Source organism: Lissotriton vulgaris, chromosome 6 (assembly GCF_964263255.1).
Source record: "Lissotriton vulgaris chromosome 6, aLisVul1.2, whole genome shotgun sequence".
Classification (NCBI taxonomy): domain Eukaryota; kingdom Metazoa; phylum Chordata; class Amphibia; order Caudata; family Salamandridae; genus Lissotriton; species Lissotriton vulgaris.
Genome location: NC_141694.1, coordinates 580,248,358 through 580,274,655, shown reverse-complemented (window position 1 = coordinate 580,274,655; position 26,298 = coordinate 580,248,358). Strand labels below are relative to the sequence as shown.

Sequence of the window (26,298 nt, the reverse complement as noted above, 5' to 3'; positions counted from 1 at the left end):
CCTAATGTGGCAGTCGGATCCAATGGGCTAGATGGCAGTGGGCCCTACCCACTGCCATCATAAACAGACCATATGTGTTTTGACACTTAAGGAAGAACTCACTTGAAAGCTAATAGGAAATTGCATAGATATTCATTGCACACTACTTTGTAGACCTTGCGCGTTGTTTGTTATGGAAGCCTGAAATATGAGAACTTCTTTCTGATAACGGGCTTGGAGTCATGTCAGTCTCATATGGAATCATGAAAACAACCATATTTTGGAGAGAGTGGTTAAAACATGAAATACTTGTTGGGGAAGTCTCTTATAATCCCAGGGATCGATAGCAGAAGTCCCAGTCATTGCAGGTTTCCTTGTACACTGCCTTGAATTACTTAGATGTATTGTTACCATGATTTCCTATTAGATGTTTCATTCAGATAGGCTGACATTAAATCTGTTTGTGCCCCTTCTTCCTCAACACTCTTCAAAATCATTCCCTCCTCTCAAAATAAGTTGTATCCTTTTCCAAAACCCAAGAAAGCACTTCAGGATTTTCTTTCAGTGTTTTGACCCTATCTGAGTCTAGAACATTATCTTTTTTTTTTATTGGAGATATCACTATCATTTATTTTGGGTGAGTGATCAACCACGCATGTGATCAACATCACATAGAAAATCCAGATACCGTATCACTGGGCAGAAAAAAGCTGTAATTTTATTCCAGGAAGAGACTTTTCAATGTTTTTTTTTCCTAAAAGTATATTTAATTTTTGATCCGTAGAATGTTTTTATTAAAAACTACGCTTCAAAAATGTATCACACTATGTAACACTTCTCATTACTGTTCTGTCTACCAGCTGAGCAGTGGTGAGTCAGACATCTACAAATATGTTAAAGCAGCATAACATATACCCATAATAAGAACATTCGCTGTTTTATATGATCAAACAATATAAATATGAACGAACTGTCAAGTGTTATCTGTACTGTCAAATCTGTGTCCCTTGATACTCGTTCAATGGCAATTTTATTTTCTATTTACTTTGTAAAGTTATTTTATGGAATTATTTTTGTGGGAAAAAACTCTCCTATGTAGTAATTCTGGATTGATGGAAATATGGGGCTGCATTAGCAACGACTACTTTTGTTTTATCTAATGCCCTCTAGGTCTGTAAACAAAATGTCACGTTGTTTCGAAAAAAATGCATATTTTGATGTAGAAAAAATTGTGCACATGACTATCTAAGGAAACCCTTAAGTGTCTGACTCAGAGGATGCTTAGTGGAATTGCAGGGTCTCAGGCAGTAGACCCCCCTTGTCCTGAACCTTATCACAGTGGCGGCGTTAAATTAAAAGGAATTTAGGAAACGCCTAAAATGGACTCTTCAAGCTCACCCCTACTTCTTCTACCATCTCCTCACAGAACAAGAGGTGTGACTGATGAACACTGAATAAGGTCCCATCTAGAGCCGATCCGACTCCGGCCACCTACCACAAACTCTCCTACAAGCATGCTGGCGCGCCCCAAAAGCATTCTGTGGTGCTATACAAAGCTACTAAATAAATAAATACATACATATACCACATACATACATACATGTACATGAACATGTCCTCGGCATTTTGGTGTGACCTCTGAAAAACTATACTTGAGAACTTTAGTTCGACAAATAAAAATTAGGAATCTCTTTGGTCAGAAGTCAATGATGACATGGAGAAGCATTACATCCCTAAAATCTACGGTGTCTTTTATATGGGTGATAACTGAGTGGGTAATTACCTGTGAACAATCCCATGGCGGTGCATATGTTCGACTGCTGACATGATCTGTCTTGTGTGTTTTCTGACTTCCCTCTCATCTAGTTTCTTCTTGTCACAGATGCGGTCCATGAGATCTCCCCCTAGGCACAGTTCCATTACCATGTAGTAGGAGTTTTCAGTCTCCAGCGTTTCGTACAGCTGAACAATGTTAGGGTGTTTAATCATTTGGTGTATCCGTGGCTCTCTTTTCATGTTCTTTAAAACGTAGGAGTCTTGCTTGGCTTTTTTCTTGTCAATGACTTTCATGGCTACCTGTAAAACAAAAAACAAACAGGGTATTAAAGTTTGACAAAAAAGGGGGGTCAATGGCTAAAGCTCTCGAAAACACATCACAATATCACTGAACAACTTTAATACTGAACAACTTAAATACTAAATTTCAAAGATTGCAGACTGTCTCAGAAGTATCCCACATAGCAGACACTATTTAACCAGCCCTTGGACAAACCCTGATGATGACACCTGATTTTCCAATATTATTGCCCAATCCCACTATCAATCTGTCATAAGGCATCATGCCAGGGCACAGGCTTTGGTGTGCCAGAGGAGTAAAATTATGGTTAGGCTAATTTAGTCCAGGAATGACCCCTGCCCTTACCCCTCTTCTGCCCTGGTTCTTGGTCCCCTGAAATTTCCTCCTTAGACCTCTGCAGTGTCTAGTTTTACACTCCTCCCTATGCGGCTTGGTGGCTTACCAGGACATGGAGCTACTACACTAAATTCAGGGGCAGCTTTACTACTTCTGGTGCATCTCTGCTAATCAGCAGGGATAAGCCTGAAGAGTTGTGACGCATCTGCCCACCCGTGCGCCACCAATGATGCGCAGCATTTACAATGTGGCGCACTGTGGCGCACTGATGTTATGTTATGTTATGTTAATTTCGATTTATATAGCGGCAAATCACCAACAGGTCTCTTAGCGCTTGCTTTGGGAACCCGTCCTGGCTTTCCCTGCGAGATAACCCCTACTGGGCATCCCCAAGGTGAAGACCAGGCATCCCATCTCGGTGGGGCCGTAGTGGAGATTAAGCAAGCTATTGCCCAGAGTTGCAGAGTGTGAACCCATGATTCGAGTAGGCACCGAGGCGAGAATTATCGAGTCTGTGCACATTTTTTAGCTCAAGACCCTGCTGCATCGGGAATTGAACCCTGGTCCCGGGTCTGACCTCTGCATCAGGGTCTGCCTCCTCTAACCAGTGAGCCACACTTCTCCATGATGGACAGATGCGTGTCCCATCCCCCGGTGGAAAGGCGGCGCATTGCTGGAGTTGCGTCGCTCTAGCAAGGCTCGGGGTGCCCCTATCCCTAACATGCTGCTTCAATCCTTACACCTGCTTCAAGCAGGCGAGGGTTTTGACGCAGCATGGCCTTAAAAGTGACTGAGTGAAATCTTGTATATTTTACTCAGCCACTTTTAGGAGGCGTTCCTGCGTCGGAACGCCCTCCCCACTGCGGAGGAACGCCCACATGTGGCGCAGGGCTTTACAACGTGACGCATCTCCCAGATGCATCACATTGTAAATAGCTCACAGCATGGCGCTGGCTTTACGCCACCGCTGCGTCACACGCAACGGCGGCGCAAATCTGGCTTAAGGGGCTTGTAAATTTGGCCCTCAGTTACCATGTTGTGTTTGTGCTTTCTTTGCAGAACTGGATTTTATATGTTAAAAGGTAGAATCAATTGGGAGTAATGTATGTATATTAGGAATGTACAGGTAACTATTAGGTCCAAATAACATCAGAGTAAAGAGTGACCTAATTTGCAAACACCCATGTTATGGAGGCCCAGCTGGAGATGCATTAATTTTATTGCCAATCTGGCTTTCCTAGAGATTCCTGGCAAAGGTAATTACTTAATTTTTGTAAAAAAAATCCAAATGGCTGACACTATTTGTGTCACTGTATTTGGGGCAGGAAAGAATGTGCCCCTCCTATTTCAATGGAAGAATAGAATTTGACTGCTGCTTTCTCTTGACTCATTGGTGTATGACTCCCTGGCTACTGGGAATTTGACAGTGCCTAAACTTGCTGTAGGATAAATCATCTTCCAACTATGTTGACTGTGTTACCACAGCTCGGTGGCTCTCATTTCATCAGCAGTTTCAATCAAGCAATTCCATTAAAAAGATTATATGTGAGTTCGACGCTCTACGTGGGCCACAAATTAACCATGGTGGAAGGCTTCAAAATTTGGAAAAATAATTCTAAATGTAGCTGGGGCCACACCGAAGGACCTATTACTAATCTCTTTTTGACTGTGCCCTTTGCTTACGTTTACGTCAAGATTAATAGACATCCTTTAGAACCAGTCATCTGTCTCGAGTAATCTAGTTTGTTGAACAGCTGCTCCAGATGGTCAATTTTTTCATTGCACTGCTCATTATTTGTACCCAACTTGTTCTTTTATGTATGTCATTTATATGTTTATGTATTTTATCATGTGTTGTTTTAATAGAATAGTGCCTTGAAGCTTTTTTAATGGCAAATGTTGCGCTACATAAAAAACAAAATGAAAAAAAACAAAGAAGCAGTGGATGAATGAAAGATTGCATGGATATTCCAAGATTGAAATGAGGGACATTCAAGGTTGCAAACAGATATCTTGGGATAGGTACTTTAACTCACTAAGGTATCAGGATAGATGTGTATATGCGCAAATAAATTACATAGGAACAGGCGGGCCACCAGAAAGAAACAAAAACTATATCACATTCTTGTTTTACTGTGTAGCACCACGAACCTCGTCCCACAGCAGTTGGCATTCATGTGTCCTCCCACTTCAATGCCTCTTTCCTCATCATAGCTCACCTAGACACTAGGGGACATATTTATGAAATTTGGGGTGCAGGGCAATGCAGCAAGTCACCTTGCTGTGCTGCCTTGCATCACAGGGAAAGATCAGGAATACACTGCTTTTATGCAATACTGGACATTCCTGGACTTACACCCTGTGTGGGGGCCATTTTGACAGCCTAGCGCCAACTTGAGCACCCTTACACTATGGTACAAGAATGTCTGTGTTGTAGGCAGGATTGTTTTTGTGCAGGAACCTGTACCTTCCTGCATGAAAACAATCCTGGGAGGCGTTTTCCTCTTTCTATGTGTACTGCAGAGCGCAGTACTCATAGAAAGAGAAAGAAATGTGGAGAAATAAAGATATTTCCCTTTGTTATACCTCTCCGGGGGCTATCTTTTTGGTGTATTCCCTAGTTTAAATGTCCTTATAAATCTGGGAATGTGTCAAAAACCATGGGAGTTGTGTGGGAACACCCACTGCAAAAGGGAAGGAGTGCAAGAACTACTTGCACTGTTTCCAAAGGCACTCCGTTCGGAGATAGGACTCCTGAATTATAATTCCATCAATAAAATTTCATATGAATCAAGCAAGTCTAGTCGATGGTAATCTTTTTTGGAAAGTTCTTTTTAATTGGTAGGTTACATATTAAATCTTCATAGTAACTCTTTAGTAAAGTAATGCGTCAATTGCATTCATGAACAATATCCTTTGATCAATGCATCATCCCTATGCATTTCGGGCGGAGCCCTTCGTCAGGGGATAGCAAAAGATCTGCAAGTAAATAAATTGGTGTCAGGAAGGGGATCTCGCAACCACGAGGAGTATGTGACATTTCAAAAAAATGAAAAAATAAGGAAATGTGCCACACGAGCATTAATCAGCACTGAAGGGAAGTGAAGGAGGTAGAGGAAAGTACCGTGTCCGTGGTTAAAAAAAGTGAAACAGGAGCACCCATAACGTGCCTGGCAAACTATAAACTTACTTCAAACGGGAGAGAAAAAAAGACCGGGTCAATGGTACAAATAATGGAACTGAAACGAAACATTGCGTGCATGCGAAATGTGAAATTGACAACCGAGAGGCGAAACCCTCTATCGTGTACGGAGGACCGTGACGGCATGCATTCTAGAGAGAGCAATCATAAACGTGACGAACAAACAAGTGTAAGCTTACCGGTGATTCAGGGCAGCAACACACGGAGCGCCGGGTTGCCGAGGGTTAGTGAACGCGTTGGTAAACGCGGAAGTAAATAGGTGGCTGTGTTACTAAAAATAAATGACGGACTTCCGTGAATATTAGTGAACTCGGTGAATGTGCTATAAATTCTTATATGTGGGGCAAAACCTAATACTGGCCGTGGCCATAAGCAGTAACATGATAGTAAAGTCAAAAATCAACGGATAGGTGAGCGTTTATAAATGTAAACAAACCCTTGGCATTTATGATGGCGGCCATCTTAGAATGGTCAATCATGCTATGTAATCACTGTGGATAACACCAAGTACATAAAAATAAAATTGTGTTGAATGTCAAAAGGAACGTTAGAAAAAGGTCATGATGGTCAGAAAAAGAGAAGTGTGTAAGTGAGTAACCTCAAAGGCCAGAAGGTAGGGGAAAATTTAACCTGAAGGGTGATGACCAAGAGTGGGCCAAAGATTGGGAAAGGGATGATAACTATGAACGTTACATAACAGAAAGGGAGCATGATAGCTACTAAGCAGTGGGGGTGTGAAACATGAAGTAATAAGGGGTAGAGTTTTAGACAGGAAAACGACAAAAGAATAGGATACTAAATGTATCGGTTCAAGAGTGCCGCCATCTCCACTTCATTTTGGAACACCCACTGCAACACACAGGGAACACCTCCCTTGCTCAGAGTAAGGCAACGCAGAGTTTGCACTGCTTTCCCTTTTTAAGCCATTCAAAGCCATGCAGAGTGGCTTTGAGTGGTTTCATTAATCTGACTTACAGTTTTGCGTCACACATGTACCACATTGCGTGGTGCAAGCATGACACAAAGTTCTCCTAAATATGCCCCTAGGTCTGCTAAAAAGGATGCACCTCTATTCTTTCCATTTTGATCTTCTCTGATTGGGCAGTTACAAAACTCCACAGAGCACTAGTCATTCAAATTCAGAGGAGTCCTTGCAATAACACACCGTGATATTCCTCACATTTCCTTCAGGGATTTATAGCTTCACTTCTTGTGATTCCCTAGTTTGTAATGGCTGCATACCAAGGATGCACCTTTTTATCCTCACCATGCTCTAGAGTCACCTTGAGAAAAGTCCTAACTTTCAATCACAATGTCTTGATTTTCACTTTTTGCTCTTCAATGACTACATTGGTATCTTCATCACTGATGAGTGCATTATATGTATGCTCTGTCTTCAATGCCATTTCATCCTCTTCACTTTTCTAATCAGTCCATGCTCCATTCATAAAACAGAAAACACCCTGGAACACTTAGTATCTTTAATTACAATCATCCTGCACATGGCCATCACTGCTGCGATTTGGTTCAACAACTTCTTCATCTCTTTTCTCAAATGGCCACTCTCTTGCCAATTGTAGAGCAAAGCCTCACTTCACTTCACAGATAACTGCCCTAAAGCAAACTTTTCATTCTACCTAAACCATTCCTCGCTGCTTGAATATATACTATATATTACAGATTTATGCAGACTTGCTCCATCCCTGCCAATGACCTAAGTAAAAAGAATCATGTCCCTTCCATATAGTTTACAGCTTCCAATAGAACTAGAGCTTTTCAAGGTGTGTTAGACTTGACATCCTTGGTGTGGTTTCCCCCTAACATTTTGCTGTCAGACCTCCTGCTTTCTCTGACCTTAGGATGCTGCATACTTTACCACTGCTAACCTGTGCTAAAGTGGTTGTGATGTCTCCTTAAAACATGCGGGATTGGTTTACACTTAAGTGGCAAATTTAGTTTACTGCCATTTTGACCTTGAAAAGCAAACATTTTGACAGGCCCAAAACCTTCTTTTTTAATACACATAAGCCAATCTTAGGGTAGACCCTGGACAGCCCAATGGGCAGGGTGCAATGTATTTAAGAGGTAGGGCATGCACTTTTAAGCTTTACATGTCCTTGTAGTAAAAAACTCTCAAATTCATTTTCACTACTGCAAAGCCCACCTCTCCCATAGGATACCATTGGAGTTAACTTATTACATTTTATAAGAGTCATTTCCAAATGGGAACAGGTATTCAGTTAATGTTTGGTGTCTCTGTAATCTCAATTTGAAATCCTAACTTGCGGTAAAATTGGATTTTAAATTATAATTCTGAAAATGTCACTTTTAGAAAGGCATTTTCTTGCCTTAGCCATTTGATGCCTTGCTCTTGTCCCTAGGTCGCATACCTGGGTGTAGGTGACAATTGGGCTTTGTATAGTCTTCCTAGACAGCCACACACAATGGGGAGCTTAGGTGTGACTGGATCGGTAATCCCTGGTAATCACTGGCAGGATGGGAAGGAGGAATCAGACCCAGCCCCAAACCCAGGGCTGCCTACCTCCATAGTTAGTCTGGAGCCAGAACTAGGAAGTCAGGGGGCCTGTGCACTTCAAAGTCATGATTTTAAAAGCTTTTACCCACTTCAAAGACAAAACTTGATATAAATACTGGACCTCAGACACCACCACTTCAGTAGACGTCTGGACCTGTGGATACTCTGCCAGGAGGAAGTACTGATGTGCTGCTGAAAGGACTACCACCCTATTGAACTGCTACTCTGAAGGACTGCTGCCATCTTGCCAATGTGAGAAGGATGGACCTGCATGTTTTTAACCCAAAACCCAGAGTGACTCCAAGAGCTAGTTGACTGGCCTCAAGATCCAAAACCTCAGGGGCACAACAGGATTTCAGTAACCTTGCATTTCCAACTGGTCTCTGCCAACTGTGAGTCTACCCTGCCAAGGGTTGAGACCCCAGTCCTGGACCCTTGGAAGAGGGATTAGGGTGCTCTGCCAGCATCTGTGGATCCAGCAAAACTGATGCATCTCATCTGCTGCGGGGTGGAAACCCGATCAGAACAGACAAACCCCACTGCTGCATGGATTGAACCCTTCACAAAGAGCCACATTGTATAGCAGGCCATCGTAACCACCACTGCTTGACGCATACTCATTGCAGGCCCTTGCATCCCTCGTCAACGGCAGCCTCGATGATGGCAACGGACTCCGCATTGCAGCCTCGCAGCTCTTTGGAACTGACGTATCACCCTGACTGCGCACCACATCCCCAACACCGGACTTTGAATCACAAGCCCCATCGACGGCATCCTCGATGAGGATGCAGGCCCTCGCATTGCAGTCTTGCCACATCTCAGAACCAATACATTGCTCTAGCTGCGCAATGCATCTTTGACATGGATTCTGGCAACGCTCCACAAACGAGGATTTAAGGTACTTGTTGAGTGGGCCTAACTAGATCCCTGTAGCTGGCCTGCACTCCATCGCAGTTGGCCTGAACTTGTGACTTTGTCCCATTTCATCACAACCAGATATCCACAGTTGTCGCTTTATGCTTTGTTGTGCTATTTTCACTAAACTCTTTAAAATTGTATATCTCTGGTTCTACTGGTTGGATTTTTGTAATTTGGGTATTGTTATATTTATTAAACAGAGTCCTTTGTGCCTAACTTGGTGTGGTACCCTTTTTGTGTTCTGTTTTAGTTTAATTACTGTTTGTAGTGTTGCACAAATATTTTACTCATTGGCTCTATGTTAAGCCTGACATCTCTGTGCCAAGCTACCAGAGGGTTGAGCACAGGTTAATTTAGGGCAGGTTTTTGCCTCACTCTGACAAGGATTGTGGTTGCTGCTTTACCAGGGCACACATCCCAGTCAACCAACAACCCAATTTCTTACAAGGTGGACAAAAAATTAAATGTGTCCATTTTCCTTGCCCCCATTCTCTTCTGAGGACTGGTGCATTGTAATCACACGTGTTCTATTGCATAAAATTCATAAAAATCAAAGTGTCCAAATGCACTTCCTATTCTAGATCAACTACCAGATACGTCTTAATGTACTATTGCCTTTCCTGATCCAAGAAATAACATATCTCCATCCCTTGCATTTCTCCTGACAAAACCAGTTGATCTTCAATCACAACTGTGTCTCCGCTATGAATATGTTAAAAGCCATGGTGTAACCTTAGATACCTCTGTTTGTTTTGAGCATGACATCAACCCTGTCAGTTTGTATGGCAGACTTTCACTTGAAAGTATAAGGCACATTAAATATCTCTGTGAAAATGATACCAGACTTCTTTCATGGGCACTTCTCTTAGATCTGAGTAGAGCAACATCAAAAATACCCAAACCTCCTAAAAATACTTGAGATTGCTCAGAACTCTGTCACATGACTCACTTCTGGCCAAGAAGACTTTGTTCAACCTATCCTTATTTCTCTACTCTCTTACTCTCAAGGAAGGATTCTATTTCAAAGTTTTTACATTTATCTAGGGTACTGTTAGAATATCGAGATGCACAATATCAACCTGCAAAAATATTAACTCCATAATATTGACTAAAACTATATGAGCAGGGTAAGTATACAGAGTTAAGCACAGGTTTGCTATTCTTAACTTCACCTCTAATTACAATAACAATATTGTCAAGGTCTACTTATTTAGACAATGCTATCAAGTTTAGTAGATATGGAGTTAAGAATAGTCAATCTAATCTTACTTGTTTATACTTACCTTTAGCTATACAGTAAAGGTAAGAAGCTGTGGAGTTAAGAATAGTAAATGTATATGTGGCAGTCAATATTTTGTAGTTGATACTGTTGCAGGTCGATATTAAAAACTTAGGGCATCATTTATGAGAAATGACGCATCGCTGCGTGAAAGCAGTGATGCGTCACTTCTCAGTGCGCACTCCTTGCAGCATACCTGATGCGTCATATTTAATGTATGACGCATCATGTCGCAAGGAGTTACAGATTCATCAGTATTTCTGACGTATCTGTAAGCGCAAAAAGTGACGCATTGCTGGAGTGTGTCACAAAAGTGACGCAACTCCAGCAATGCGTCCTTGAATGTGCCTGCATCAGTCTTACGCCTGCTGTGAGGCAGGCGCAAGATTTTGACGCATCGGAGTCCTAGAAGTGATGCAGTGAAATCTCTTAGATTTCACTGAGTCACTTCTACGAGACTTTTTGCATACATTATACCTGACGCAGATATAATGTAGCGCAGTGGTTTACAAAGTGACGCATCTGCTTAGATGCGTCACTTTGTAAATAGTGCACAACAGAAGGCATGTTTTACGCCGCCGATGCGTCACAAAAAGTGACGCATCCGAAGCGCAAAACTGACACAAGGCCTCATAAATGAGGCACTTTAAGTGTGGTAGAACATACAAAAAGATCTACACCATAGATCTAACTCTCCTCACAGCTCAGTAAAACCCTTGTTGTTATTAAACATCAACCTAGTGGACTCTTCTGCACTTCAAAACATCCTCGAGTACTGGAAAACACAGTGACGTGTTTTAGAGCTGTACAAGTATTCCTTCTTTTTCATGAGAACAACTGTTGTCAGAAGATTTGTAGATAATAATAATACGGATACTTGTAAAGTGGAACAGCGACCTCAAACAGAGGTGTCCCGGCGCTGAAGAGATCAGTAGTGCAGCAGCAGAAGGAAAAAGAAACACGGTCTAAGGCCCCTAGTCTGCCTCAAAGAGCCAGGTTTTCACCGTTTTCCTAAAGAGGGTCTCAGTTTCTGTGGAACGGAAGTTATTTGGCAAAGAATTCCACAGTTTTGCTGCTCCAAGCATAAAGGATCTACCCCCCATGCGTGCTTTCTTAAAGCGGGGAATACACAGTAAAAATTGTGAGTTGGACCTCAGGGATCTAGCCTACTTATATCCGCGTAATCTTTGTTTGAGAAAGTTCGGGCATGTTTCATGCATAGCTCAGAATGCCAGTGTCACAGCCTTGAATTCAATTCAGCTGGCTACTGGGAGCCAGTGAAGTGCTTTTATATGCGGAGAGACATGCTCGCGAAAAGGTACTCTGATAATCCGCCTTGCAGTCGCATTTTGCACCATCTGCAGGCACTTCATCAAATACTTTGGTTGGCCCAGATAGAGGCCATTAGCATAGTCCAGCCTAGATGTCACTAAGGCATGTACTATGCTTTTCCGGCATTCCTCTGGCAGCAAATGCAGAAATTTCTTTAAATTCCTCAATTTACAGAAGCACTAATCCAAAATGGGTTCAATTGTAAAGTCAGTGGTATTTTGGAGAAGGGAGTAATCAACTAACACATAATCTATCCTTGAGTAACTTTGATGTAGTGTAGAAAAGAAGGTAAAGTCTTCGGTTGTATGATGATGAAGTCTCCAGACGTCAGCTAAACCAAACATGGTGCAAAGATCATGTCACTATCACTAATCCAAAATGGATTCAATCGTAGAGTCAGTGGTATTTTGGAGAAGGGAGTAATCAACTAACACATAATCTATCCTTGAGTAACTTTTATGTAGTGTAGTAAAGAAGGTAAAGTCTTCGGTTGTGTGACGATGAAGTTTTCAGACGTCAGCTAAACCAAACGTGGTGCACAGATCATGCATGGCTTTGTGTCCTTTGGGAATTCTATTTTTAAAAGCAGATTGTCTATCTAGGATTGTATCGATTGGAAGCTTGAAGTCAATACTTAAGATGATACAAGCCTTTCGTGGTAGATTTGCTAATTTGGTTGTCAGGCGAGACCAAAACAGTGGATTGTCTTTTTTGTTGGCATAGATATTTACAGCATATAATTCAGTGTCATCGTGCTATTGTCGGGTAATCGGCCATCTATCTTCACTGTCTCGATTCACAACAAAGACTGAACGAGCTCAGTTTTTCAAGATTAAGGTGATTACACTATTTTCTTTTTATATTTCAGCTGAGCAAGACAAATCGATTATCCCACTGTATCGAATGCACAAGACTTCTTTGTATCTAATTTCAGTTTAATGAAGGATTATTAGATCACCTTTAAGTCTGTTGCAATAATCAACTATCTTTTTACATTTTACTGGGTGGTTAAGCCCCTTAGTGTTAGGTAATATCACTTGGAAAGGAGGTATGATGTAGTATTCAGTACAATTGGTGATAGAACTGATGGTATGAGAGATTGTACGGCAGATGGAAAAATAGGTAATGCTGTAAAGTCAAAATGAACCACATGGTTGAATTGGAAAGACGCAGGGGGGTAACTAAATAAGAGCAGAAAAATAAAACATAATTAGAGGTGAAGGAAAAAACTTGAAGAGATCTCCCAACAGGAGGAGAAAAGTCCCAAAAGACAAAGTTCTTACACCAAGCTATGAGGGCAACCGCACAATGGACACCCCCCACTGCATCTACAAGGCAGTAATGTAATAAGAACTTAAACAAATTTGATAAACATCTGCATTTACCTCAGTCATGAAACCAGAGGGACGAAAAGGAGAAGCTTGGCTCATGTTAGAGCGGCAGACCCTGATGTAGAGGTCTGACCCGGGACCAGGGTTCAATTCCCGCCTCGGCGGCTCTTGGACTCAATCTCCTCGGACCTGATCATTCTCGCCTCGGTGACTAGTCTAATCATGGGTCCCACTCTGTGACTCTGGGCAATAGCTTGCTTAATCTCCACAACGACCCCAGCAGCGCTTGGATGCCTGGCTTCACCTTGGGGATGCCCAGGAGTGGACATCTTACAGGAAAGCCAGGAAGGGTTCCACAGCGGTATGAATACAGCGCTACGAGACCTCAGGGTAGAAGTGCGCTATATGAAATACAAACACACGCACATAGACCAGTGACAGAAGAACAAAAGCAAATGGCACCCTGATTATCAAAGGGACCTGCATAATGACCAAGCAGGTAACAGACATAGTAGTAAATAACTTCAGCAAGGCTTAACATAGATTCTAATGCAATGGAAGTACAAAAAAAAGATTGGCATGATAATCATATTGTTTTCCTCCTCAAATCTTTTACTTGAAGTCGGTGATCACTTGAAACATTGACAATAAGAAAACAAACAAACAAAATCAACCAAAAAGGCAGATAGGAGAATAGACCAAGCAAACGGTCAACAGTGGAGGAAACTGGTATGAAAATCTAGGCAATGTTCAGGTAGGAGGAAATGAAGAGGATCCAATTCATCATTGTCTATATGAATTTCAAAGTGTTATTCAAGAATGATTCTGGATCTGGTGCTTTCGAGAATATCAAAGTTTTACCTTTAAAAATGATTTTGCATTCAGATGGACCAATAAAAGAGTGCTGGATTGATCTCTTCATAAGACTTTTTCCAAAGGATACAGAGCTTTTCCTTCTGATAACAATATCTCTAGCAAAGTCTTGTGTGCTAGATTTCCTATCTCCTAGCCAAGTTAGAGATTTAACTTTCCGCATAGGAGTTAAGATACTTTGAGAGTGTTGATGCTCAAATATGATTTGCACCAACTTATGGAGTCAACCTAGTTATCCTAAGAACCAGGGTGAATATATAGACCAAATGACAATGGTTCACTTGGGAACTAAGTGAACCGTAGTCATTTGATCTATATAATGATGATTGATAGCATCAAGGTAGTTCAAAGGCTTTGGTGATGTTGATGTTTGGAGTGGTTGGAATCCATTTTTCCAGAAAAGTTGTCATCAAGGAGCAGTGTTTTTAACAGCTTCTGGGAGACCAAATATCTAAAATTGCTCCTACGGTTTTGGTATTCCAAATTTGTGATGTTGCATTTGAGAGAGACTAATGATGTGCTTATTTCTCCCTTTTGCATTAGTAATTCTGCAATCAAATACATCATTACTTCAAAACCCATTCAACGAGCATTTCCACAAAGATGCTGTTGATACTGGAAGAGTGCCGTAGAGAAGGTTGGGCAGTGTTGTAACATGTATTCATAATGGGGTATTCAATCCCAAACTAATGCAAATAGATTAGACCACTGGTTTCTAGAGAGAAGCTTCAGAGATGTGAATAATACTTATTAAATTAGGGCTGATGAGTGGTAGGTCCGATGGGCAGTGGCATGTGAGCAAGGAGCCAGTGAGCGGGCCACACAACATGTCTCATCCTGTGCAGCATGAAAGTAGTGTAACCACACACCTGTCATCATCAGAGAAGACTTGCTGTAAAGGTGAGCCATAATGGCATTCGATCCACTCTTCGAAAGAGTGGTGTAACATCAGAGAAAATGATGAAGCAATGCTGTGGTTCGTAAAGAAATTACGACACTGCCATCTTGGGTGTTCATTGTTCAGCAGTTACAAATCCTTTCTAATGCCTGATGGTGTAGTCAACGTTATCAGGTATAACACATCATCTGGCTAGCTTCCACCAACTATTTTGGCTGTAAACGGGTGAAACTGCCCAAAATTGGCTTTATTTACCAGCAGTAAGAGCAGCAGGGTTGCCAGAGCTCAGTCGAGTGCCACTATCCAGAGTAGAGCCCAAGCCACACCGACCCTCTTAATTTTTGCCCCTGGTCTCATTTTCCGGGCTTCATGCTAGCATCTGCAATCCGTCTTACGGACCAGGTTTGTTTCATTAGCTATGCATGCGGTTGAGATTTATGTCTTTTGTTTATTGTTTCACTGTCTTTCACCATGGGTAAGTTAGGCATGTTCTTTGTTCTCCATGTTACTGTTTCTAAGCCTTTGCCTGGCCATTTATTTTCATTTATTACCAGTTGACTGATGTGTTTCACTGATGTACTGATGATTGAAAAAAAAAATCCTTAAAAAAAAAAAAAAGTATATGGTGAACGGTATACAAACCAGTAAAGTTTGAAGTGCAAGCCCCCATGCTGGGCAAGGTAAAGGCTGAGTGCACCTGATATGAGCTGCAGAGGTATGTTTCATAGTTTGGTTGTGGCCTAAAGCCAAAGTCTGTTGCAAAACATTTGTGAGAAAAGCCAACGTTTCTGTTGACAATTCACTATCCACCTGAGGATGTCTGGGTGCATGCCTATGTTACATAGTTGTACTGCAGTGCTATAGACAAATTCTATGTAACAAGGATATTTATGAGGTTTGGATGTTTATTTCCGGAACTTTTTGAGGCATTAAAGATTGTTGAATAATGTAGAATTTAGGGTTGAGCTACATGCAGGTGGTTAAACTTACAGCGGAGTTGTAAGCATGGTTCTAAGGTTATGTGTCATTGAGCTCATCTCAGGAAAGTGTGTAGTGTATTTTAGTAAACAATGGAAGGATGTCCATAGGGAGTGGCAAAAATGCATTATCAGTGGTAATTGCATTCCTGTCAATCTTTTGACTTAAAATTGGAGTCATGTGAATTCGTTAAGAGGGAGATCTCATTAAGGTGAATAATGTAAAAACTCTTTTTTGATGGGTGATCAAGATTTAAAAAGGGGGTGACCCTATTTAAATCTATGACGGCATCTTGTTAGCTAAATATGTGAGTACCAGTAAAAAGAGTAAAATCCTCCACTTGTGGGCGACTCAACAGATATTCAATGTGTCCACATATGGTCAAACGTTATGTTCATTATCACGTAATAGGTGATACAAAATTGCCCACAGGTGTGGGGTACTGAGTTACTTCAAGTCCACAAACCATGTAGGACTCTGTCAAAATGACTGGAATATGTCATTAGTGATATCATCAACTATGTAATTTGAGATATCATCAGTGATGTCATCAATGATGTAATTTAACATGTCATGAGTTGTGTAACATGTACGGTCTTAAAATCAAATGATATGTATCAATCTAGGCAACACAGCAAATTAGTTGGTTGAAATGAACTGAGCTAGAAACAAAGGTTTTTGTAAAAAGAGGGGAAGTGCAATTTTATTCACAAAAAATTCTTTAAAAACACATAGGAAAAAATATATACATTCACAAATAATATATAACACATATATCTTAATAAATCAGAAATATAACACCAGCATTAAAAGAAGCAATTAATTCAACAGATGGGGTTTATATAAAATACATAAACAATGAAATGAGAGAAATGTGGCTAAATTAATCTCTACGCGCGTTTCGGCGAACCAGCGCCTTCTTCTGGAGCAGCCACGATAATATCTAAAAAAGAAGGGTGAAAAAGTACCTTAAAAACAGAATATTCTGTTCATTTTTTCATTTGCACAATTTACAAAAAACAATCCAATGTTATTCTACTAGTCTCAGACTTTCTATTTTCTTATGACCAACCTATTTTGTTACAAGGACATTTTTGAAGATTTCATTGACATTTTTAAAGATTTCATTTCCTTGCCTTAATAATCCATCTGCCAAATAGGTGAAAGGTAAGAAAAGACATAGTCTCATGGTATAGATAAGCTCGTACCCGATTATCTGGAGATTGAAAGGTATTTTAGTTGGATGTCTAATCTCAGATTTCTGATGATTGTATCTCTTTATCTAGTCATATAAATGAAGTTGATGCTACAGAGTTAGACTACCTTCTAACTGATACCGGTTATATAGAGGTTATCGTACTGAGGCCTGAAGATTAATATACAAAGTATTTGTATTTTAAATACGAACACTTACTTTAAGAACACGAATAATTTTTATTCAATTGCGACGCAGCAGTCTTGTTTGTCAGTATATCTAGAATCCTTCCTTTGGATGGTAGATGAGGGTATTCTAAATCATAGAAAGCAGCACATAGACAATAGTTATTATTCTTGCTTATTTTGTGGTTTCCTTCTGACTGATATTTAATATAAGTGTTGTTATATTACCTATTGTAATGGTTGATACCGAGGGAGATTATGTGATTATTGATATGTTTGCTTCATCTCGAGTGTTCAATTTAAAATATTCTTCTGTTATTTCCTAGAGAGATTTTTAGGCAATATTTTATTTAACAGGTTCTATAAATCTATGAAGTTATATTGACATTTGATAATCGACTAGGGTACAATATTTTACCAAAGAAATCGAACAGTTATTTCAGAGGAATGGAAGTACCTTGTATTACAAGTTGAAGTTCATTTGGACCCGCCGACCGGAGACTAAAATAATGACCTCAGTGGTACGTATTTATATTGGGACTTCCAGATATAATCCTCCTGATATGGGGATAGTAAGTGGCATGGATAGCCTAAAGAATGGGTGAAAAAATCCTAACATAAAATTCTATGCGGTGGAATTGAGGAGTAACAACTTCTTAGCCTGGTTAGTTCTACAAAGGAAGGAATAATAATTACCCTTTTGCTTGTGTTCCAAGCGATGGTTGATTTCAACTAGTATAAAATAACTCCCTGTCTGTGAGAGACAAAAGATAATGGGGAAGTTGTATTATTTACTGTTTAGTAGGGGTTTACAAGGTAAAAGAAGTAACTAGAGTAGTTGTATCCCACCAACGGTTTCTGCAGGACTTACCCGATTGGTTTCTACAGGGCTCGAAAATTCCGGCGGCGGGACTCGGGGGTTCTGTGCTCCTTCCTTAAACGATAGCGGTAGAATGGTCTCTCGGCGTGCTGTTTATATATTCTACTCAATTGGAGGAGTAGATTCAGGTGATTTGTGTGTAAACACAAAAGAAGGACCACAGAGTAAAAGAGGAGATGGAGTGAAGACTGATTTTACTTAAAGCGATATCGCCAATAATTACTAAGAGATCAGTCATTACATAGACATAGAAGATGTCTTGCAATGACCAGAGTGGACTGTTAAAACAAGATGAAAACAAAGGCGCCATTTTTAAAAAGGACGTTCGAAAATCGTAATTCTATGTTTATTTATTGCGAAGATTTGAATGTTCGTAACGCAACTAAATCTAGGAAGGATATCAGGCGGTTTATGAACTAAAGCGCAATTAGAAAATATACTTAATTGACACGCGGATCTACGTTATATGCAATTTTTGCACATTGTCAAATACTTTTGATTACTTCAAAGAACAATTTTATTAGTAATGATTGAAGATAGAAGGAAAAAGAGCTGAATCATATAAGATTTGGCTCCTAATTTCTTCGAAGAGGTGAATAATTATAGAGCATCGTTATCCTTCATCTAATGGCACTCAATTTTCTTATAACTACTAATATGGAATCTGAGAGGCCATCCTTGGAGAGGCATTCAAATTTAGTCACTCGTTTATCAATTATTGTTTTGGGGGATTATATATTTATAATGCAACTGGATTAAGGAAGAATATTAATTGAAACGTAATAGGTAAATATAATTGATGAACCCTCGGCGATCTACATGATGGGGTTCCAGATCATATATGATTTATGCCCATTATTAGGCACCTTTGAATGACTCAAAGAACATTTCTGATGGTAATGGGTACGGATAAAAGAAAGAGAACTGAATCATATAAGATGAGGTTCCCAATCTCATCAAAACAAGGGGAGAATTGTAATTGAGCATCATTGTCATTTATCTAGTGGCGCTGAAGACAGATTTTTGTATAGCTATCGATCCAGAGAAGTTAGTAATGACAGCAGAAATATTTATACTTGTGATCGGAAGAATACAATATTAACAAATTGCATGCTCCCATGGCAATTCGCTGTTCATTCCTTCCCGGAATGTGTTAAAGATAAATATCCAGAACACCTCTCTCTTTTTTCTGATGGCACAACCACCATTGGAGTCTGGAGTATGAATTTTTTCGAGAACTCTCCATTTAAAATCTTCTGCTTGGTGGCCCATTTCTAGGAAATGTTTCACCATCGGAGCCGCAAGTTTGCGAGTTCTGATCGCTGAACGATGTTCATTTAGCCGTATCTGTATTGCACGGGATGTTTCTCCTATATACCCGAGGGAGCTAGATCAGATTAGAGGTTTTGCAGTTCCACATTTCTTTTGCCACTGTGGTGTGGCCATTATGTGTGAATTCTTTACCTCTTAGAATGTTGGCACAGGAGGAACACGAAGAGCAAGGGAATGTTCCTTTTACTGCATTGCCTGATACAATTGACCTTTGTATAGAATAATTTTTGTCAGATACAGGTTGGAAGCGTGAGCGAACAATACGTTCTTTGATATTTCTGTTCCTTTTATAGGCAAAGAGTGGTTTTGCTAGTTTCGTTTCGGGAGTACAGTTGCTATTCAAAATGTGCCAGTTTGAATTTATCACTTGTTTAATTTTTGTATCGAGGGTGGAGTGTTTAGTTACACATACAACCTGATTAGTGGTTTTCGCTTGCTTTGGTTGGAGCAGGTGGTTGCGATCGTAATAGCGAGCCCGCTTATAGGAGTGTCTTACTAATCGGTGAGGGTAGCCTCTCTCGATAAATTTGCTTCTCATCACGGTGGCTTGTTTGTCAAAGTCTGCTAAGCTTGTACAGTTCCGCCTGACTCTTAGGAACTGTGAGAAGGGAATTGAATCTTTTTGTGATCTAGGATGGAAACTGCTATAATGCAGTAGCGTGTTTCTGGCAGTGGGTTTTGTATGTAAGTCGACTTTTAAAATGCCTTCATCATTTATGATTTCAATGTCTAAGAATTCCACCTTATTATCACTGATATGTGATGTAAAGTGGAGGTTAGGATCCGCTTCGTTTATCCAAGAGACAAATTCGTTTAATGCCTCTCTCCCATTGGTCCAGATGAAGAAAATGTCATCTATGTACCTGGACCAATGGGAGACAGACTCAAAAAAGGGGGCTAGTTCATTATAGACATTTTTCGCTTCGAAGGCCGCCATATATATATTTGCAATTGAAGGCGCTACAGATGCGCCCATACTCACGCCCTTTATTTGGCGATAAGTGTGTGAGCCAAATTCGAAAAAATTGTCCGTCAGGACAATTTTCAGACATGCCAGTAGAAATGATTTGGGGCAAAAGATGTTATATGAATCCATGAACCAGGATGTAGCTTCCATTGCTCCAATGAGAGGAATGTTGCTATATAAAGACTCGACGTCTAATGTGACTAAAAGGTCACGGCCAGGGATAAAAGTTAAGCCTTCCATTTTTTGAATCATGTCCCCTGTGTCACGCACATAGGACTTAATCTTAGATACAAATGGACGTAAGTAGTTATCTATATATTTGGAGAGGGGCTCAGTTGCTGTGCCAATGGTTGAAACTATAGGTCTATAAGGAGGGTCTAAGGTGTTTTTGTGGATTTTGGGGAGTCCATATATACAAGCTGTTTTTCCTGAGTTATGGTTTAGGAACTCAAATTCCTTTGGGTTAATATAACCTTCGTCCAAGGCTGTTTTGGTTAAGGATCTTATTTTTTTCGATAGATTCAATGAAGAATACGCTTGAATAGGGATGTAGAAGTTTTTGTCGTCTAACATTTTTAACATATTTTGTTCGTATTGGGAGGTGTCAATAAGGACAATTCCTCCTCCCTTGTCACAACTTTTAATAGTAAGCTCTATATTTGAGGAGATGGTTGACAAGGCTAGATGTTCTTCTTTATCTATGTTGTAGATAGGCTTGGGGATGTATCTCAAGGCCTGGTCTAATTTCTTTAAAACGACCAACTCAAAAGTAGCCACTTCTGGTCCTAATTGTTCCAAAGATGGACTGAAGGTCGATGGAAGGCTTAAAGTTTTACTATTAAACAATTCTGTATTAGTATCATCTTTGTCTGAAAAGAACTTTTTAAGGCGTATCTTACGAAAGAATGAAATTAAGTCACAGTGTAGTTCGAAGAGATTTGGAGTTGAATGGGGCACAAAGGAGAGACCCTTAGATAGCAAAGCAGTACTGGAAGGATTTAAGTCTACTTTTGACAGATTGAAAATGGGAATTATATTCCTTGCTTCCAATACTGTCTGCTCCTTGTTTCCCTTATGAATTGAGGTTCCTCCTGTTGTTGTTGCTGATGATGTTGGGGTTTGTAATTCCCTCTTGGTTGTCCCTGAAAATGCACTCTGGGCCGACCCCGTCCCATCCCTCGGTTCCCTAAAAAAGGCTGTCTACGAGCTCCTCTACCTGAGTTGTAGCTATAGGTTGGTTCAGGTTCATAGTATCCTTCAGTCTCATTTTCAGAATCTGAACTTTGGGAAAAGGTATTGACCCGTTGTTGTACTTCACTGTTGTCTGTAGTGAAATGGTTTAGATTGTAAAAGTCTGCTTTTAAATAGGGGTAAGTATTTTCAATTGTGGCATAACGTTTATCTTTAAGTAATTTATCGTTCTTTCTTTTATCTAAATAGCTGGAGAATGATTCTAATTCTTTATTGCATTAAGCAATTTTTTTCATTGCATCCTCTATATTGCCCATTTTTTTGATTTTATCTTCAAGTTCATCGATTTCGTACGGTCTTAAGCAGTGCATGGCTGGGCGAAAGTTATAGTTAACTCAGTAATCTCTCACTGGTGAATAACGTCACAATAACATCACTTTAACCTTTGGAATTCAAAGTGAATTTCTTAGTTTTTTTCTAAATGTAACAGAAAATCTTTTTTATCTTTCCTCACTATAACTTATAATATATATATATATACATATATATATATTACCTACTGGCGGTCGCCAGTAGGTAGTTATAGTTAGGATTTTTTTCAATGTTAAATCTCAAATTTCAAATCTCAAATTTTACTGACATAAAACCATTGAAATTCCAACGTTATAGTTAGTTGGACTCACTATAACTTGGGCGCCTGCAATGCACTGCTGATGACGTCACATATTACATCAATCATGACATGGTCAGTGACATCACTCATGACATCACTGATTACACCATCCTTGTGACAGAGTGAGAGTCCTCCTTTCAGTGTAATGTAAGTCTTGAAACACATATTCAAGAATAGAATTTAACATTTTCAAAAAAGTGGAGATACCCATACCAGTTACAACAAACAATTCAGTAATTCCACCATCTATATACACATCCACTCATTCACAAACAGTTCTATATAGTCATTCATACATATACTCACTCATTATATGTAGTGATGCACCTATACATCCTGTTACACACTGACAGTCATCCAAAGGTTACTCAGACACATATTCACACATGCAAATAAACTAATGAACATTCATTTATTTGCATATACAGCTATACACACACTACCACTTTACTTCTACAAATACTTACATATACTTACTCTCTTAAACAATCACTTATATAAACACATACTAATTTAAACAGGAACTCTTATAATCTCTCACTCTCACATATACTCAGTTTTATAAATCAATACTCACATATACTAGATTAAAACATATGTCGTTACTGAAAAAGACAATAGTGAGACAGTCGTTTACTCACTAACATACACATATACACACTCATACATCCATACAGTCCTGTACATATGCTGTCTTCAAAACACAAACAAACAGTGAGTCAGTCACCAACCCATACAGCCACTTATACACAAAGTGAAACACTGATACATACATTTCAATATATAAAAGTTACTTGCTAATATATGTATTCACTAAGATACACTTAATAAGGCAGTTAACCAATCAATTCTTTTAAAAACAAACATCCATTTACACACTTATTTAACCATTTATTCTTGCATCGTACTTTACAAATACATATAAAAAAAACATTTTTTCAGAAAGACACATTCACTGGATGGTGTCATCAGTGATGTCATGAGTGATGTCACTGACCATGTCATGAGTGATGTAATATGTGACGTCATCAGCAGTGCATTGCAGGCGCGCAAGTTATAGTGAGTCCAACTAACTATAACGTGGGAATTTCAATGGTTTTATGTCAGTAAAATTTCCAGGTAACTATAACTGGTGTGAAACCTATGTTTTTTTCAGTGAATATATATATATATATACACTGAAAAAACCATAGGTTATAGACCATATATAGTTAAGAATTAGCATTTACAAAACCTTGAAAATTCACTGAAAAAACCATAGGTTATAGACCATATATAGTTAGGGATTAGCATTTACAAAACCTTATTTTACTCACACAAAACCATTGAAATTCGCATATATAGTTAGTTGCACTAACTATATATTGCGCACCCGCAATCCACTGTTGATGATGTCACATATTACATCATTCATGACATGGTCAGTGACATCACTGATGACATCACTGATGACATCTCAAATGACATAGGTCTCAATATATGTGCTCCAGTGGATTTTGAGAAATTAACGTTCAAAATAAGATATATATCTGTAACAGCGCTCCGGGCAGCGCTCCGGTTCGCGTACTTTTCGCGTAACGGAACTTTGCGATGTGAAGCTGATTGGCTCTCCGGTGTCTGTCAACATTCTAAACAGTCCGGAGCGGCCGCCATCTTGTCTCTCGGTAGGATCGAGAGACAAGAGGAGGCCAAAACAAAGGGGGAAATGAGGGAAAGGGGGCAAGGTAGACCCCTTCTGACCCCCTAGGATTGATGAGGGGGATATTATAGAGCCACGCGGGGCCCAAAAAAAAAAAAAAAAATCAGATTTTTTCGCCGTAGAGACGCGTCTTGGTACGCGAAGCGGGCAGCTAACCGGGCAGCTAACCGGGAAGCTAACCGGCAGTGTAACGGGAGTCTGAGGAGTAGCTGATTGGCTGTCAACATTGTAAACAGTCCGGAGCGGCCGCCATCTTGTCTCTCTGTGGGATCGAGAGACAAGAGGTGGAAAAAAAAAAGGTGTAAATGAAGGAAAGGGGTAAGGTAGACCCCTCCTGAACCCCTAGGATTGATGAGGGGGCTATTAAAGTTCCCCGCGGGGCAAAAGAAAAAAAAAATGCGATTTTTCGCGGTAAAGGTGCTTCCCGGTACGTTAACCGGGCAGCTAACCGGCAGCGTAACGGGAGTCCGACATATTGTGTTTTTTGAACGTTTGTGATATGTGCACGTGTGGATTTTGTCTAATTAAGGTTAAAAAAATATATATATATCTTTAAGCGTGCTCTGGCGCGCTTACGTTACGGGTTTGGTTTGCGCTGCAGAGACGATACGTCACGGTTATGCGATGCATCATGAGGCGTCTCACGGGCTACGTGATACGTCACGTAATAAAGAATATATTTTACAGCTATAGATATTAGCTTTTAAAAAACCAATGAAATTCACTGAAAAAACCATAGGTTATAGACCATATATAGTTTGGAATTTGCATTTACAAAACCTTGAAAATTCACTGAAAAAACCATAGGTTATAGACCATATATAGTTAGGGATTAGCATTTACAAAACCTTATTTTATTCGCACAAAACCATTGAAATTCCATATATAGTTAGTTGCACTAACTATACTATATACTATATAACTATATACTATATGAGATGTCATCAGTGATGTAATCAGTGATGTCACTGACCATGTCATGAATGATGTAATATGTGACATCATTAGCAGTGGATTGCGGGTCCGCGATATATAGTTAGTGCAACTAACTATATATGGAATTTCAATGGTTTTGTGCGAATAAAATAAGGTTTTGTAAATGCCAATCCCTAACTGTATATGGTCTATAACCTATGGTTTTTTCAGTGAATATATATATATATATATATATATATATATATATATATATATATATATATATATATATATATATATATACATATATATATATATATATATATATATATATATATATATATATATATATATGTTGCTCTACTCCTTATAATCCAGAAAGAAGATATAGCACTCCCGGGGGTCATAATCAAGAGAGTTTATTCAATGACCAGCAACAGACGCATTTCGGCGGAAATGCCTTTTTCGATGTCAATGACACATCGGAAACGCCATGTTTTTCAACATTTCCAATTTCATCAAAACAAGGAAAGGACTAGCGCTATCGATCTAACGTGAGCGCCATTTTGTAATGAGTTTATTGCCCCATGTTTCTACATGTATCAATACATTAATGAATTATTTCACTGTAACAAACACATATCTGTATGAGAAAATTTGCAATCGTATTTGCACATTATTTCATAATGGTCGTAATACATTTCATGATCATCATTCCTCATTTTGACATGTGAATGTAACTTATGAAAAAAACCTAAACTGTGTATCGGTCATAAGGTATACCTTTTGTTATGGTACATTAAATTTATTACATAATGTATTTAATGAACCGTAACAAAAGGTATATATATATAAGAATCAGAGAACTCTAGAGCTCTAGGCAGTTCCAAGATTAGGTGGAGAGCAGAATCTCTAAAGAGCCCCCTACAACACGAGCAACAGTCTGAATTTGTTCACCTCAAAAGCCTCCTTTTTTATAAAAGTTTTTAAGCACAGAATTGGTACATTGCCATTAATTTTTTTTATCTCGCATTTTGCCATTGTATGTATAAGGTTTGTATCGGGAGCCCATTCCTTCAAACTTTTGTGCCTTCATAGCCCCTTTTTGGCCAACCTGAGGAGGGGAGTTTCCCATTACCGGTTGTTTTTTGGTTTGGGGTCTCCTGTGACCTTTATCATAATCAATAATTCAGTTTTTGTGGGGTGAGCTAGCCCACCTGGCTACTCGGCGGGAATTCTTCTCATCTGAATTATTGTCTCCGCTTTAATCATTGGACTTTGTATTTCAGGGCCACATTCTCACGTTGAGTTATCCATTTTATAAAAATGTTCCCAGATTTCCCAGAAGTTAAACTTTTTATTCGGTTTCCCTTGTCTATCGCTTCTATTGGTTTTTATTACTGAGTTTAGCCAGTCCCCGTGCTGTGGTGGTGTAGGTTTAACCCAATTTATGCATATTTCTCGCCTAGCTAGAAGTGTCAGTACAAACAGTAAGTTTTCCTGGTTCAATATTGGTGTCAAT

General features: G+C 39.6%; 1 protein-coding gene across 1 annotated transcript in view; it reads right to left on the bottom strand.

The window, feature by feature from the left end:
• The window catches only part of LOC147707671 (hormonally up-regulated neu tumor-associated kinase homolog A-like), a 413,280-nt gene that overhangs the window by 344,750 nt on the left and 42,232 nt on the right, over positions 1-26,298 (bottom strand). Inside the window, exon 2 of the mRNA XM_086925234.1 lies at positions 1,763-2,055. Within this exon, the coding sequence (XP_086781360.1) occupies positions 1,763-2,055 (293 nt within the window). The remainder of the gene's footprint in view (positions 1-1,762; positions 2,056-26,298) is intronic.